General features: G+C 41.7%; 1 protein-coding gene across 1 annotated transcript in view; it reads right to left on the bottom strand.

The window, feature by feature from the left end:
- The window catches only part of HERC2 (HECT and RLD domain containing E3 ubiquitin protein ligase 2), a 230,619-nt gene that overhangs the window by 37,051 nt on the left and 180,022 nt on the right, over positions 1 to 13,546 (bottom strand). The window contains exons 69-71 of the mRNA XM_060153132.1: positions 10,001 to 10,192; positions 7,329 to 7,482; positions 64 to 171 (exon numbers count right to left, since the gene is read on the bottom strand). Of these exons, the coding sequence (XP_060009115.1) occupies positions 64 to 171; positions 7,329 to 7,482; positions 10,001 to 10,192 (454 nt within the window). The remainder of the gene's footprint in view (positions 1 to 63; positions 172 to 7,328; positions 7,483 to 10,000; positions 10,193 to 13,546) is intronic.

Here is a 13,546-nt window from a genome sequence, read left to right on the forward strand (position 1 = left end):
TAATGTTCTGTTTAGTAATGCTAATGGTTCCATTCTACAAAGCAAGCTCAACTGGCTTCCCACCTGACCGCACGGAGACAATCCTGTTGACGCCGTCCATGACTGTGAGAGGGTCGTGGCGCCTCTCTGTGGAGCACTGCCGGTCAAACTCCACCCTGAGTCCTTCTGCGCCTGGAGGACAAGCGAGCACAAAACACAAAGTAACAACTCCCACTCAACATACCACAGACAAGGCCAAAAGCCACACAGAAGCAGTGAGACTAAAATGATGTGTAACAGCTAATGAAAAGCAAAACTCAGGAAGAACTAACCTCAAAAAATAAGAACCTAAGACTGAGCACCCCTCTCTCCCACCCTGCCTCCCACAAAAGAATTCACCCGGGATGGAAACGCCAGAAGACATTCTCACTTGGCCAACTGGTTTTGTGGTCTCACTTCTGGGCACATTTTCATGCTGCAGCCCCAGCTGTGAGACCACGCTTTATTATCCCGCCCACCCCCATATTTAAAAAGCCATATAAAATCACATGCATCAAGCATTTAGCATTAGATCTAGAGTCTTCTCTGGGACAAATTAGCTTACAAAAGAATCAGTAAAGGGTAGGACTGGGTTATGGTGGAGGGAAGAGGGTGGCAAAATAACTATAAAACCAATCAAAATGATAAAAAAAAACAGTGATTCCAGGGCTCTTCAAATCAATTAACGGCAAGCAACAAATTGAGAAGTGATTATTTATGGAAAAACCTGCCAAACTTGGGTAGGGAGAGTGAGAGCCTGTGGTGTCCTCGCCTGGGGCTGCTCTACGCAAGCTGGGGCACAGCTCTACCAGGGTGGGACTCTACCTCCTGGGGCTTTATGCTCACTGTGTAGAGCAGGGGAAGTGCCCGGGCAGAGATTCTGGAAGTCAGAGAGTAGGGAGGGCAACTGAGGACACACAGAAAAACTTGCATCTTTGCTGGCCCGGGGACAGGGGTGTGGCTGGGGGGGTGCCAGACCTGAGAACTAGCCAGAACTCTAACAGGAAGATCCTGGAAGTCAGAGAGCAAAGAAGGGCTCAATGAGGATGTCATCAAGGCCTGGATGACGCGAGGCACGTGTACTCAGGAAAACGGAAAGAGCTGGGCACACACACACGCACAGGGAAGACTGCCAAAACACTGACTTCCATGCCCTCCTTGCTCCCACCCACACAGAGATCCACCCGCAAAAGGGAACTCAGCAGGCTTGACAGCCAAACCAAGCAGACATAGAGCAAACCCTAGAAGTCAGGCTAGAAAACAAAAATCAAAATAGAAAAGTGAGCAGGGATCCCAGTGGATATGTGATGTGGGGGAGAGATTTCAGAGAGTAATTCCAGGCATGTTACAAAACAAACACACAAAACAACCAAAGAAAGAAACCCAGTGACAATTACAAATCTTAAAAAAAAGTCAGAATCCAGATGGCACAATACAATCTAAATGTCCAGTTTTCAATAAAAAATAAATGGGATATGCAAAAACACTGAAAAGTGTGAGCCATACTCAGGAAGAAAATCGGGCAACAGAAACTGACCCCGATGGCCAGACGCTGAACTGAGTAGACAACAACTTCAAAGCAGCTGTAATAAATATGTTCAAAGAGTTCAAGAAACCCAGAGAAAACATGATCACAAAGGAAAATATGGTAACAATGACTCGAAGAAAAAAGTACTAAGAGGAATTCTGGGGGTGGAAAAAGTACAATGACCGAAATGGAACATTCACCAGCTGGACAAAACAGCAGATTTGAAATGGCAGAAAAAAAGAATCATTATATAACTTGAAGACTGTGTAATTTCTATTACTCTAACTGGAGAACAGAAGAAAAAAGATTGAAGATAAATAAAGTCTCATAAACCTGGGAGACAACATCAAGCATACAAACATATGCATAATGGGAATCGCAACCCCCCCAAAAAAGAGGGAAGAGGTTAACAGGGGGGCAGAAGAAGTACTTGAACAGAGATAGCCCCAAATCTCCAGTCTGATGAAAAACATTAATCCACAGTTCCAAAAATTAATAACCCCAAGTAGGAAAACACAAAGAGATCCCCACCCAGACACATTATACTGAAACTGTTGAAAACTAAAGACATGGAGAAAATCAGGAAAGCAAGAGAAAAAGACACATAACATATAAGGGTACAAAATACAGTTAACTCTGATTTCTCTTGAGAAACAATGAACACAAGAAGCCAGTGGGATGACAAATTTAAAGTGATATGAGAGAAAAATGCCTATCAACTAAGAATTCAATCTCCAGCAAAACTATCCTTCAAAAGCGAAGGCAAAATAAAAACATTCCCAAATACACACATACTGAGAGAATCCACTGCCAGCAGACATGATTTAGAAAAACCACTTAAAGTATTTCAGGCTGAAATAAAATGATACTGGATAGTAACTTGAATCCACAGGAAGAAATAAAGAGCACTAAAAATGGGAAAGACATGGATTGAGAAATCAGGTTTTTTTTCTCCTTTTCTTAATATTTTTACAAGGTGAAAGACTGTATAAGGGAGAGCTTAGGAAACTATAGTCCACTGGAGAAATTTGTCCCACTCACCATTTTTACATAGCCTGTGAGCTAAGAACAGTCTGTACATTTTTTAATAGTTGGAAAAAATTCAAAATAATATTTTGTGACATATGAAAGTTGGCCAATCCCTGGCACAATGCGATAATTATTAAATCACATACATATATTTGTAATACATATAGTTACAAATATGTTGTACAGGTCTGCAACATATACAGATACAGTATATACAACAATAACAGCAAAAATGAAGGAAGAGGAAATAGAACTATAATGAAGCAAAGTTGCTGCATTTTACCAGAACTAAAACATTAACCTGACGTAGACTGTGATAAATTATGTATTTTAATCCTCAGAGCAAACACCAATAAAAGTGGTTTAAAATCAACAGAGGAATTTAAATGGTACACTAAAGAAAATTTTGTTCAATATAAAACCAAGCACTGAAGGAGAAACAAAAAAGGATACAAGACACAGAGAACACACACAGCGAAATGGCAGATGTAAATCCAACCACATTGTCTATAACTGTCTTCCTAATCCAGATGTAAATCCAACCATATCTATAATTACATTAGATATGAATGGCCTAAGCATCTCAATCAAAAGGCAAAGACTGTAAGGATGGTCCTTAAATATGTTCCAGGTTTAGGCCATTTGTCTTGCTTTGTACTTGCCATCTGCCTTTTCATACCCATGAAAAAGAAAACCAAAGCAAGGATGCAAAGAAATACTACAAACTATAATGCAAAAAAACTGTCTTGAACGACAAGATCTGAAACTACATTTTAAAGGGGCGCAACCCCTTATCTGAGAATATCGCCTATAACAACCAATATGAAAACATATTCTAGTAAAATTACAGAAAGAAAGCACAATTTATAAGGGGGGAAAATAGATTATCATTTTCCCACTTTCACAGGAGAAAAACATATTTAAGGACCAGCAAAGCAGATGACGTGGAGGGGACAGGAGAGAGAGATGGGTAGAGAGGAAGAGAATGTTGTTGGAGAGGTGAACAGGGCTCATGTAAAGTTGCACAGGCCACCATCAAGGGTTTACATCCTATTTTAAGGTTACAGGGGTGTACTGGTGGGTTTTAAGCAGAGTAGCAGTATGTTCTGACTCGTTTAAGAGAATCTCTCTAGATGCCACGTAAGGAGTTGATTCTGGGGGTAGGCGAGAAGTAGAAGGTGAGAAGTAGAAGCAGAACATGTATATTATACTAGTATATGACATCTAGTATAATAAACTAGGTGAGACTAGATGGTTGGACCCAGAATGATCTGGAGTTGGTGATAAATGACCTAATTTGGAATATATTTTTAAAGTAGAAATGATAGGACTTGCCTGGTAGACTGGTTATGAAGTAAAGAGAGAAACAGAAAAGAGGAAGAGGGATACCAGATTTTTGTCTTAGGCAACTGCTGAGTGGAATTATCTTTTGTTTTGTGAATTTCTATGAAAGAGTAAGAGCTCAAAGTTAAAGAAGCTTTTCTGAATGCCATCTCATTCCAAAAGTTTAAGAATACTAGTTTCACATAAAAATGATCAGGATAAAAGTATCAAGGTCAGAAATCCAAGAAAGAGGGGATATATGTATATGTATAGCTGATCCATTTTGTAGTACAGTAGAAACTAACACAATGCTGTAAAGCAACTACTCCAATAAAAATTAATTTAAAAAATGTATCAAGGCCAAATGCAATAAAAAGTTATTGTTATAAAAGAGAGAATAAGAACAGAATAACATTTTCCTACAGACAATGAAAGCAAGCCAGAAAGATGTACCCACAAAACACATGAAAATTAAAATCTATTATTTCAAACCAAGCTAAAAGAAATTAGGAAAATGATACAAGATATGAAAGAACAACATAAATTAGAATTAGGACAACCAAAACACTAAATGAGAAAATAGGGTAAAGAATTTTTTTTTTAAATTCAGAAATGAAAATTAAACTAGAAAGAACACAGGAGCAAATAAACACAACGAATAATGCTTTGAAACAAACAGAAGGACAAAAGGGGAAAAAAAAGAGATAAAAGGCACTTGAGGGACTTCCCTGGTGGTGCAGTGGTTAAGAATCTGCCTGCCAACGCAGGGAACACGGTTTGAGCCCTGGTCCAGGAAGATCCCACATGCCATGGAGTAACTAAGCCCGTGCACGACAACTACTGAGCCTGCACTCTTAGAGCCCGCGAGCCACAACTACTGAGCCTGGGTGTTGCAACTATTGAAGCCCACCCACCTAGAGCCCATGCTTTACAACAAGAGAAGCCACCATAATGAAAAGGCTGTACACCGCAACGAAGAGTAGCCCCCTGCTCGCCACGACTAGAGAAAGCCCACGCGCAGCAACGAAGACCCAACGCAGACATAAATTAATTAATTAAACTGTTCCTCCAAAACTGTTTTAAAAAAAAGAAGCACTTGAGAGGGAGTAGCCAACACTGACTCTAAAACAGCGGTCCCCAACCTTTTTGCACCAGGGACCAGTTTTGTGGAAGACAATTCTTCCATGGCCGGGGTTGGGGGTGATGGTTCCCAGCAGATGAAGTTTCGCTTGCTCACCCACCACTCATCTGCTGTGCGCAGTTCCTAACAGGCCTCAGCCCGGGGGACCCCACCCCCACCCCCACCCCTGGCTCTACACGGCATCCAACACAAGAAAACGACCACATATCCATGAAAAAGAAAACTGAAGCTAGGATACAAACAAATACTACAAACTGTAATGCAAAAAAACTGTCTTGAAAGACAAGACCTGAAACTACACTTTAAAGGGGCACAACCCCTTATCTGAGAATATCGCCTTGTAACAACCAATATGAAAACATATTCTAGTAAAATTATGGAAAGAAAGCACAATTTATAAGGGGCGGGGGAACAGATTAGTATTTTCCCAAAAAAGCTAACTTTCAAATTTGGGCACAAACTCTTAGAACAAGCTGACCTCAGTCGGGACTGCCGTCCTCTGAGCCCTGATGAGGAACTGATGAGAGAATGAGCGTCAGACAATCACAATAAGGAAGGAGACAACTAAAACTAAATGCAAATTAAAAGGAAGGAAGCAGAGTATGTAACAGCTATTATGCTCTGGGATATACAGTATAATCATTTAAATAAAGTTACAACAATGAAGAGAGCAAGAAAAAAATTTTGTTAAATATTTTCAGTAATTATGTGCATGTTTGGTAGTATTAGAATTGTATCCTTAGTCTTTTGTGCATGTAGTGTGGGATAAAGCAAATAAGTAATTATGAGATATTCTAATTCTAACATCCCGTGTCTTAGAACCAGGATTTTGGGTATGGAACAAAAGAAACACTGACATAAGAGAAGAGGTTAAAAGTAGAAACCTTGTAGCTCTGAATTTGGCTCTATCATATCATTATGAACTCAAAAGAAAGTCAGTCAGTCAGTCAGTCAGTCTGTCTGACTGTCCACTCATTCATCCTATCTCTGTCCACTGAAAAAATCTAGAAACAATGATAGCCCAGTGATCTGAAATGCTATCTCCACTAAAAGATACCAGGGCAGATTCCAGGTGGAGGGGAGAAACTACATGACAAGCCTAAAGCATCCTGTCATATCAGACTATATGGGAGTCACTGCAAGAGCCAAACTGAAGAGGTTCCTGATGTCTAGAGATGGGATAATCTGAGCTTCCGTAGGATAATAGTCACAGTGGATTAAAGCCCATCATATATGTTTAAAACCATGAGTTCATAATGACATAAAAGAAAAAATAGGTAATTCCTTGGCTGTCCAGTGGTTAGGACTTGACGATTTCACTGCCATGGGCCTGGGTTCAATCCCTGGTAGGGGAACTAAGATCCCATGAGCTGTGAGGTGCAGCCAAGAAAAGAAAGAAAAAAGAACTGGTCACCTTCAAAGAATGATAGGTAACCAGTTCATTCTCTTGAAAATGTAAACAGAAGAAAAGAATCAAGCTTTTATCCTGCCTTTCTTACGCAAACAACCAACCAAAAGAGAGGAAATGTCCCTATATAGAGTATTCTAGCAAATAAATAAGAAAGCAATGGAACGATTAGAACAGCACCATTTTGCAACCTCTAATGGATTTAATGGCCTCAGGCAATGAGCATCAGTAGCGGCTGCCATCACGAAAGGAGAGACAAGCAGATAGCAGGTGCTTCCAGATGCTGGATCACAAATACCAATGGTCTCGCCAAAGGCTGAACTAATTGGGCCTCTGAATCAGGGGAAATCTGCAGAAAGACGGGGCTGGGGAGCAGGTGGAAGTGCAGCAGGAGTGTGCAGGTCAAAGGCCCAGGTTCCTCCACAGGAGGATTGAATTGTTGAGAAAAAAGGAAAAAACTGTAGGTCAAAAGAAACTTAAAAGATGGAAATTATTAATTAAGAGAGGTAAGATGACAATGCACGCTTGGGTAATAGAAACTGTCCAGAAACACAAGCCAGGACAGTGTTACTTCAGGGGACACAAGGAGGGCTTCTGTGGACAGGCACAAAAACTCTAGACCTGAGTTTTGGTGACTAAAGCATCCATCTAATAAGCATTAAGCTAAACATTTACTTTGCGTGGTTTTCTTTATCATGCTTTATTTCGCGGGGGGGGGGGGGTCGTTTTTCTAGAAAAGGTGGGAAAAGTGATTCTAAAGCAATTCCGTAGCTTCTTTTCTATAAAACAATGACGGCTGCTTCTACTGATGCAATTGCAGAAATGAAGCTGTTCTACAGGCAGGGACGCCCCATTTCCTCCCTGGGGCCAGCCCTGAGTACCTGGTATCTTCACTGTACCGCTGGAGGAAGTGTCATCAGTGTAGGGATGGCTACTCTCCACCACCACGGGCTGAGAGGACAGGCGGCCACTCTGTGAGTCTGTGGCTACATCCTCCAACTCGGTGACACAGAGCTCCAACAACATATCTGCCACCTGCAGGAGGAAGCGGGGTACAAAGCAGAAGGACGTCAGGATGCCCGCCCAATTCAGATCTTTCCATAGGGGCGGGGGCAGAGTGGAGGCCTTGGGAGTTTGAGAAATCTAGTTCAAATTAGGGCTCAGTTTCCTCACCTAGAAAATCAAGACAGCACAGAGCTCGCAGAGGTAGCAGCCAGGAGGTGCCTGACACACCCAAAACACCCAGTACATGGCAACTGATGAAATGAAATGCCTGTGATTACAACAGTTTCTCTTTACATCAAGACAAGATTTCTTCTGCTCCAGGAACAAAACTATCAAGCGAAGGAGCAGAAGGTATAAAAAGGACCAAGATCCTAGAAGGCAGTGGGGTCCAAGCAGGAGGGAAGCAGGAATGGAGAGGAACGACCAAGCTGTCCAGGTTGAACAGCAGCAGACGGCATCTGAAATGAGGGCTACAAATATGAAGACAACTGGGGGTGTCTCTTGACCCAAGACGTCTAGGGTCAGCCTCCATACCACATTCTCCCAACAATCCATAATGTTCCAATTTCATTTGAAAATTTTAGTGATTCACACCATTTAAATGGTCAATACTGGTGATTATAAACTCCTTGACTGCTATTTTTAAAAACAAACAAGAATATGCTGTTACAGTAATAACATATTAACCTCCAAATATTTTTAATTTAGAGAAAAATAATGAATCTATTCTGTACTTTTCAGAAATGATTGCTTTTATCTATTTTTCCTCATACTTAGATAATAAACAGATTAGCTTAGCAAACAGCTTTATTAATGACAAACTAAGATCACTGCCATTTAGGTGTTATCATTATAAATTCAAAAGTTTCTCTTTTTTTCTTAAACAGTCCCAAATATCAGGTCAGAGTAGGACATAGGAGTAGCATCTTGCCACTGGCCAGGAAAGTTTGAAGACAATCCCCACCTTTGTTTCTGTCTCCCCTTGAATCTGAGATGCTGACATCATCAAACTTCTAATGCACAGCCCACTAGGGCTCTTCTGGGCTTCAGAACCTTCCTCTGCAAAGCCCCAGGAGAGGCCAATAAGCTCTGAGGCGAGGGTGACAGAGCAGTCACAGCTGCGGTTCTGTCCTCAGAGCACTCAAGAGTCCACCACCATTTCTCCCACCCACCAGCAACCTGAGTGTCTTTGAGGCAGTAATGACCTCTGAGAGCCTCAGTGTGCTTATCTGTGAACAAAGGGAAAGTCTGTGCTCCGTACTGAGAGAATGCACCAAGAACCAGACCTGGCAGGTAATGTGTACAAGAAATGCTGGGTATTATTACTTTAAATCCATGTTCTCATTCCACCCTTTCCTTGCACAAATACATTAAACTTGTGAAAACATTAATATTTTGCTTATGGCAATTCACCTTGATTTAATCTCTCAGAATTATGCCAAGTAACTTGCCTCAAAAAACTACAAAGTAGGAAACCTATAACTTTTAGTTCTTCCTGAATACAATTAAGAAATTAACAAGCCCCTAAAATACCTACCAAACCATTTACTATGATTTCAAGACCACTTGACCATACTTAAGTACTTTATGGTTTTGGTGGTGGTAATATGGAACTTGGAGAAACACAGATGACCCATCTGCACAGGGCACATGGCATCAGACTCCCTGACACAGCCAGTTCTGAAAAGGCAGAGAAAGGCTGCTGATAAATAAGGGTCCTTAAGGAAGCCCAAGGACTTCAGGACTAACCAATTCTACTTTTAAGATATATTGATATGATACTGACTTTACACCCTAGACTAGCCACATGTGGCTGTTCAGATTTAAATTAATTAAAGTTAAATAAAATGAAAACTTCAGTGCCTCAGGTGCACTAGCTACATTTCAAGTACTCAGTAGCTACATATGGCTGGTGGCTACCACACTGGATGGCTCGGGTACAGAACATCACCACGGCAGAAAGTCCCACAGGACCCAGTACTACCAAATATTAAAATCTATTTTAAATAGTTGATACTTAAAATACTGTGGTATTGGAGCACAGAAACTAGATTAATGGAATAGAAAAAAGTCCATAAAAGTTTAGAATATGATAAAAAGTGCTCTTCAAATCACTAGGGAAAAGATGGATTTATTCAATCAATGATGTTGGGGCAACATGTTCGCCATCTAGGAGGAAGTAAAGTTGAATCCTCACTTTATCCCTTACATCACGATAAATCCCAGGTAGTTCAAAAAGGTAAATATAATAACAGATGAAAACGTAAAAATGATTAGAAGAAACGTGAGAGAGTTTTTTAAACAATGTCATGCTGGTAGCATATTTTCGGTATAATACAAAATCCAAAAGCCATAAATGAAAAAACTGGCAGATCTGACTTCGTAAAAACTAGAAATTTCTAAATTCTAAAATTCTAAAATATCAAAATTACATCAAAAGGCAAACTGGGGAGCAACTGCAGCACAGATGACAGAGAAGGGACTCAACTTTAGCAGGAGCCCTTCAAGCATGAGACAGCATCAGCCCGCCCACCCGCCTGCAGCTCACCTGTGGGTAGGCAGCGCCCATGCCAGACAGCACAGCCGAAAGCACATCCTTGCCCTTGTCCCCAGCCCGGCCGCACACAGAGAGCTTGAGCAGGTCCACCATGACGCGCGTGTCGTCCACAACCAACAGGCTGGTGAACTCATCCAAGGACTGAAGTTCCGGGCCTGACGCTTTATTTTGGCTTTCAACATCCTAAAAAGTCAAACAATTAAAATGAGGAATGATATGTTAAGAGGTAAACAGTCATAAACTCAAAGGATACATGATTACCAATAATGAATAAGGGACTTTCTGAGAATTTAAGACCATGAAATACTAGATTAAGAAATGACAAGCCCCTAAAATCTCCACCGCCCTGCACTATGCTTTCAAGATCGATTACCTATTTCACAAATTACCAATGGCTGTCAAAAGGAATGCCTAAACTATAAAGAGATGACATTTATACTGTGACCAAGTTCATAACAGAGGTACGTTACAAGGGGAGACTTGGAATGAAATCACACCATGTAAAATTACCCCCATAGGGTATGTTTGGGAGTTTTCTATCAACTAAATTTGTACACTATGCTTTTACATATTTTGTCTAGATCCTCTCCATAATTCTTTCTTAGAATCTTATTTAATGGACTTACTGGCATGTAACACATTGTCCATAATCTCTTGCCCCTTACGTTCTTTTAAAAAGAAAATATACAAAGTAAGTGTCTTCTCAACATTCCCCTTGCACCTCCCATTCACAGTATGTCAGATAAAACAAACCACACCTGCGATCATTTACCTCTCTTTCCACATTAGCAGAGGAAAGGAGATGCTTGTTTGCCTGTGGCAGCATCACTGACACCCCCAACCCCGCATGAGGGTGGGGGTGCCCCCCCGGGAGAGCCACCCCACAGCCTGCCGCCCACCACAAAGGAGCCTCTTGGGGGCTGGCGGTAGGGTCCAGCTTACAGGGGGGAACAGGGAGCCGTCAGAGCTGGGAAATCCCCCAGCTTCTGAGCAACACTGAGACCTGTGCTGAACAGGGGAGCAGCCGGGCCCTTCCCATTCCCCAAGCAGAGTCCAGCTCTCCAGGAGAAGAACAAGGTGCCACAAGTTCCTCTTCTCTTCTCTCTTGCCTTCTGGATTTCAGTGAAACCAGTGCCAATGCTTTTCAGAAACAGAAATGAGCCAGGGGAAGCACAAGCCCCACTTAGGAACCTTAAGGGCAATGTGACGTATCCAATGCGCAAAGTCCATCAATGCTCAAGTTGGCCCTGGAAGCCATAGCTCTCTCGGGCAGGAGCATGGTTTCTCCCTTTAAAGAAATAGACCCTGCTCCTACCTCCGAATGAACACTTAGGGAATCAGTAAGTGAAATTCATCGGAAACAATGACATTCCAGAATCTCACTCACTGAAGACCAGCGAAAGCATCCAGTGGAATATATTAATCATATATAACATCTTTGGTCTTATTTGAAGCAGGATCCAACATTTTTTTGGTGGGGGGTTTAAAAAAAATAGAGAGGACAAGTCCAAAGGAAGTGCTAAAAAAATAAAATCACTAGCTGCCTATCCTTGAATAAGCCCAAAACTAACATGAAAATTACTTTGCCATTATTTATGAATCAAACCAAAACTGAAATGATAGGAAAGGGCTATACTCTGGATAATACCTATGTCTCATAAATAAGTTGGTTAGAAAGAAATTATACCATCCCTCTTCTAGCTAAAAGCAAAAATTTTGCATAATTCAGATTAATTTCTGCATTAAACCCTCACCCTAGGAGACTGCCAAATATCAGAAGTTGAGTCCAGACACCTAATTTATAAATAGCAATTTCCTCATCACCACAGATGGTTATGACGATTTTCCATAGGACATATTTTCATCAGCAGTAAGAGCATAATATAAATCCAGAGTTCCAGATGTAACTGACAACAACGTGTGTCTGTTCCCAGGATCGGCCGGCAGGGAAGAGGGTGGGAGCAGGCGCGATGGCCTGGCATGGGGGCACCCGGCGGGCTCGGGAGGGCATCCATGTTGGGGCGCCGCGTGTTAGAGCCAAGGGGAAGATGTCCCTGCTCTGGGCCAGCGGCACTGGGTGCAGGGGTGGGGGAGGTCACAGGTCAAGCAGGGTGAGAGGTTATCCCTGCCGAGGGCAGGCTGGTTCTGCGTGCCAGAAGCTGTGCAGGCGACGGGGGGTGTCCGTGTGGGAGAGGAACGACAGCGAAAATGGGAGGGTGGCTACCTAAGGGCAAGTTATTAAACAGTCACTAACAGGAGCCAGGTTTCTCCCTTTCAGAGAAGAGAGTTTCCAACACAGAAAGGGAGGAAAGTAGAATGAATCCTGTGCAGTTACTAGAATTGATGGTATTGCTGCGGTTTCACTATATGTAGATATATAACAAAATAAATATTAATGTGTATAACTTATTGCATGGATGCGCACATGCACACACACGCACACACACGCGCACACACGCTTATTTCCTAGCTCTGCCCAGGAACAGCGGTTGTGAACAGCTGCCCCCTCAAGAGCAGTGAGCACATGAAGGCCCAGATCTTGGCTTCTAAGTACCATTCTCCACTAAAAAGAACGAAGACCTCTTGGAGAAACATCTGATTTCTGTGCTGGAATATAAAACATCTTGTTAAACCTAGAATTTTGTGTTGTGCCAGGAAACAAGGAAATATAAGAATAATCAGAACATGTTAGAACAGAGAAAATTCTACCAAATATTTAAAGAATTAATACCAAACCTTCACAAACTCTTCTAAAAAACAGAAGAGGAAGGAACACAGCCCAACTCATTCCAGGAGACCAGTATTACGCTTTAACCCAAATCAGGAGAAGATATAGATGCAAAATAGCAAAGCAATCCAACAACATATAAAAGGATTATATACCTAAAATATAGAAAGAGAGTAAGAATAAACCCTGTGGTGTTGGACTGAAAACTAAAGTATTCGTTTGAACCACTCATGGTTTTCATTATATAGATAAGATGCCAAAGGAGAAATAAATGCTTGTGGGTGTGTGTGTCTGTTTGCTGAGAGGGCCTAAACCAAGGACACCCAGTAGCAATCAGCTTTGCAAGCTCCCAAATCTTGTTTCTAAATTCTCTGATCCACTAAAAGGAACCAGCGCTCCTTGGAGAAATGGCTGATTCCAGGGCGAGGGCAGGGTAGGTGAAAGGTAAGTTTGGAACACTCTATTGTGCCAGAAAGTAAGGAAGTGCTCAAAGAGTTATGGGGACACATCAGAAGGACAAACCAGCTGGAAAGGGCTCCCAATGGCCAAGTCTGGGGCAATTTGGGTGTCAAATGATGTATGTCATTATTTGAGTAAAACAGGATCCCATGAATCTGTACCAATAGACAGACAAACAGATGAGATGAGAAAGGAAAGTTCTCCCTTACAGAAGAACCGCAACAGTGATATTCCAAAAGGAATGATGAAATTTGAAAAATACCACATGACAACTACCACAGTAATAATGGATCTAGCTAGAATCATCAAGATACTAAAAACTGGTAGGTGAAAATATGACAAGGGATAAG

This window comes from Lagenorhynchus albirostris, chromosome 6, assembly GCF_949774975.1.
Source record: "Lagenorhynchus albirostris chromosome 6, mLagAlb1.1, whole genome shotgun sequence".
NCBI classification, from domain to species: Eukaryota; Metazoa; Chordata; class Mammalia; order Artiodactyla; family Delphinidae; genus Lagenorhynchus; species Lagenorhynchus albirostris.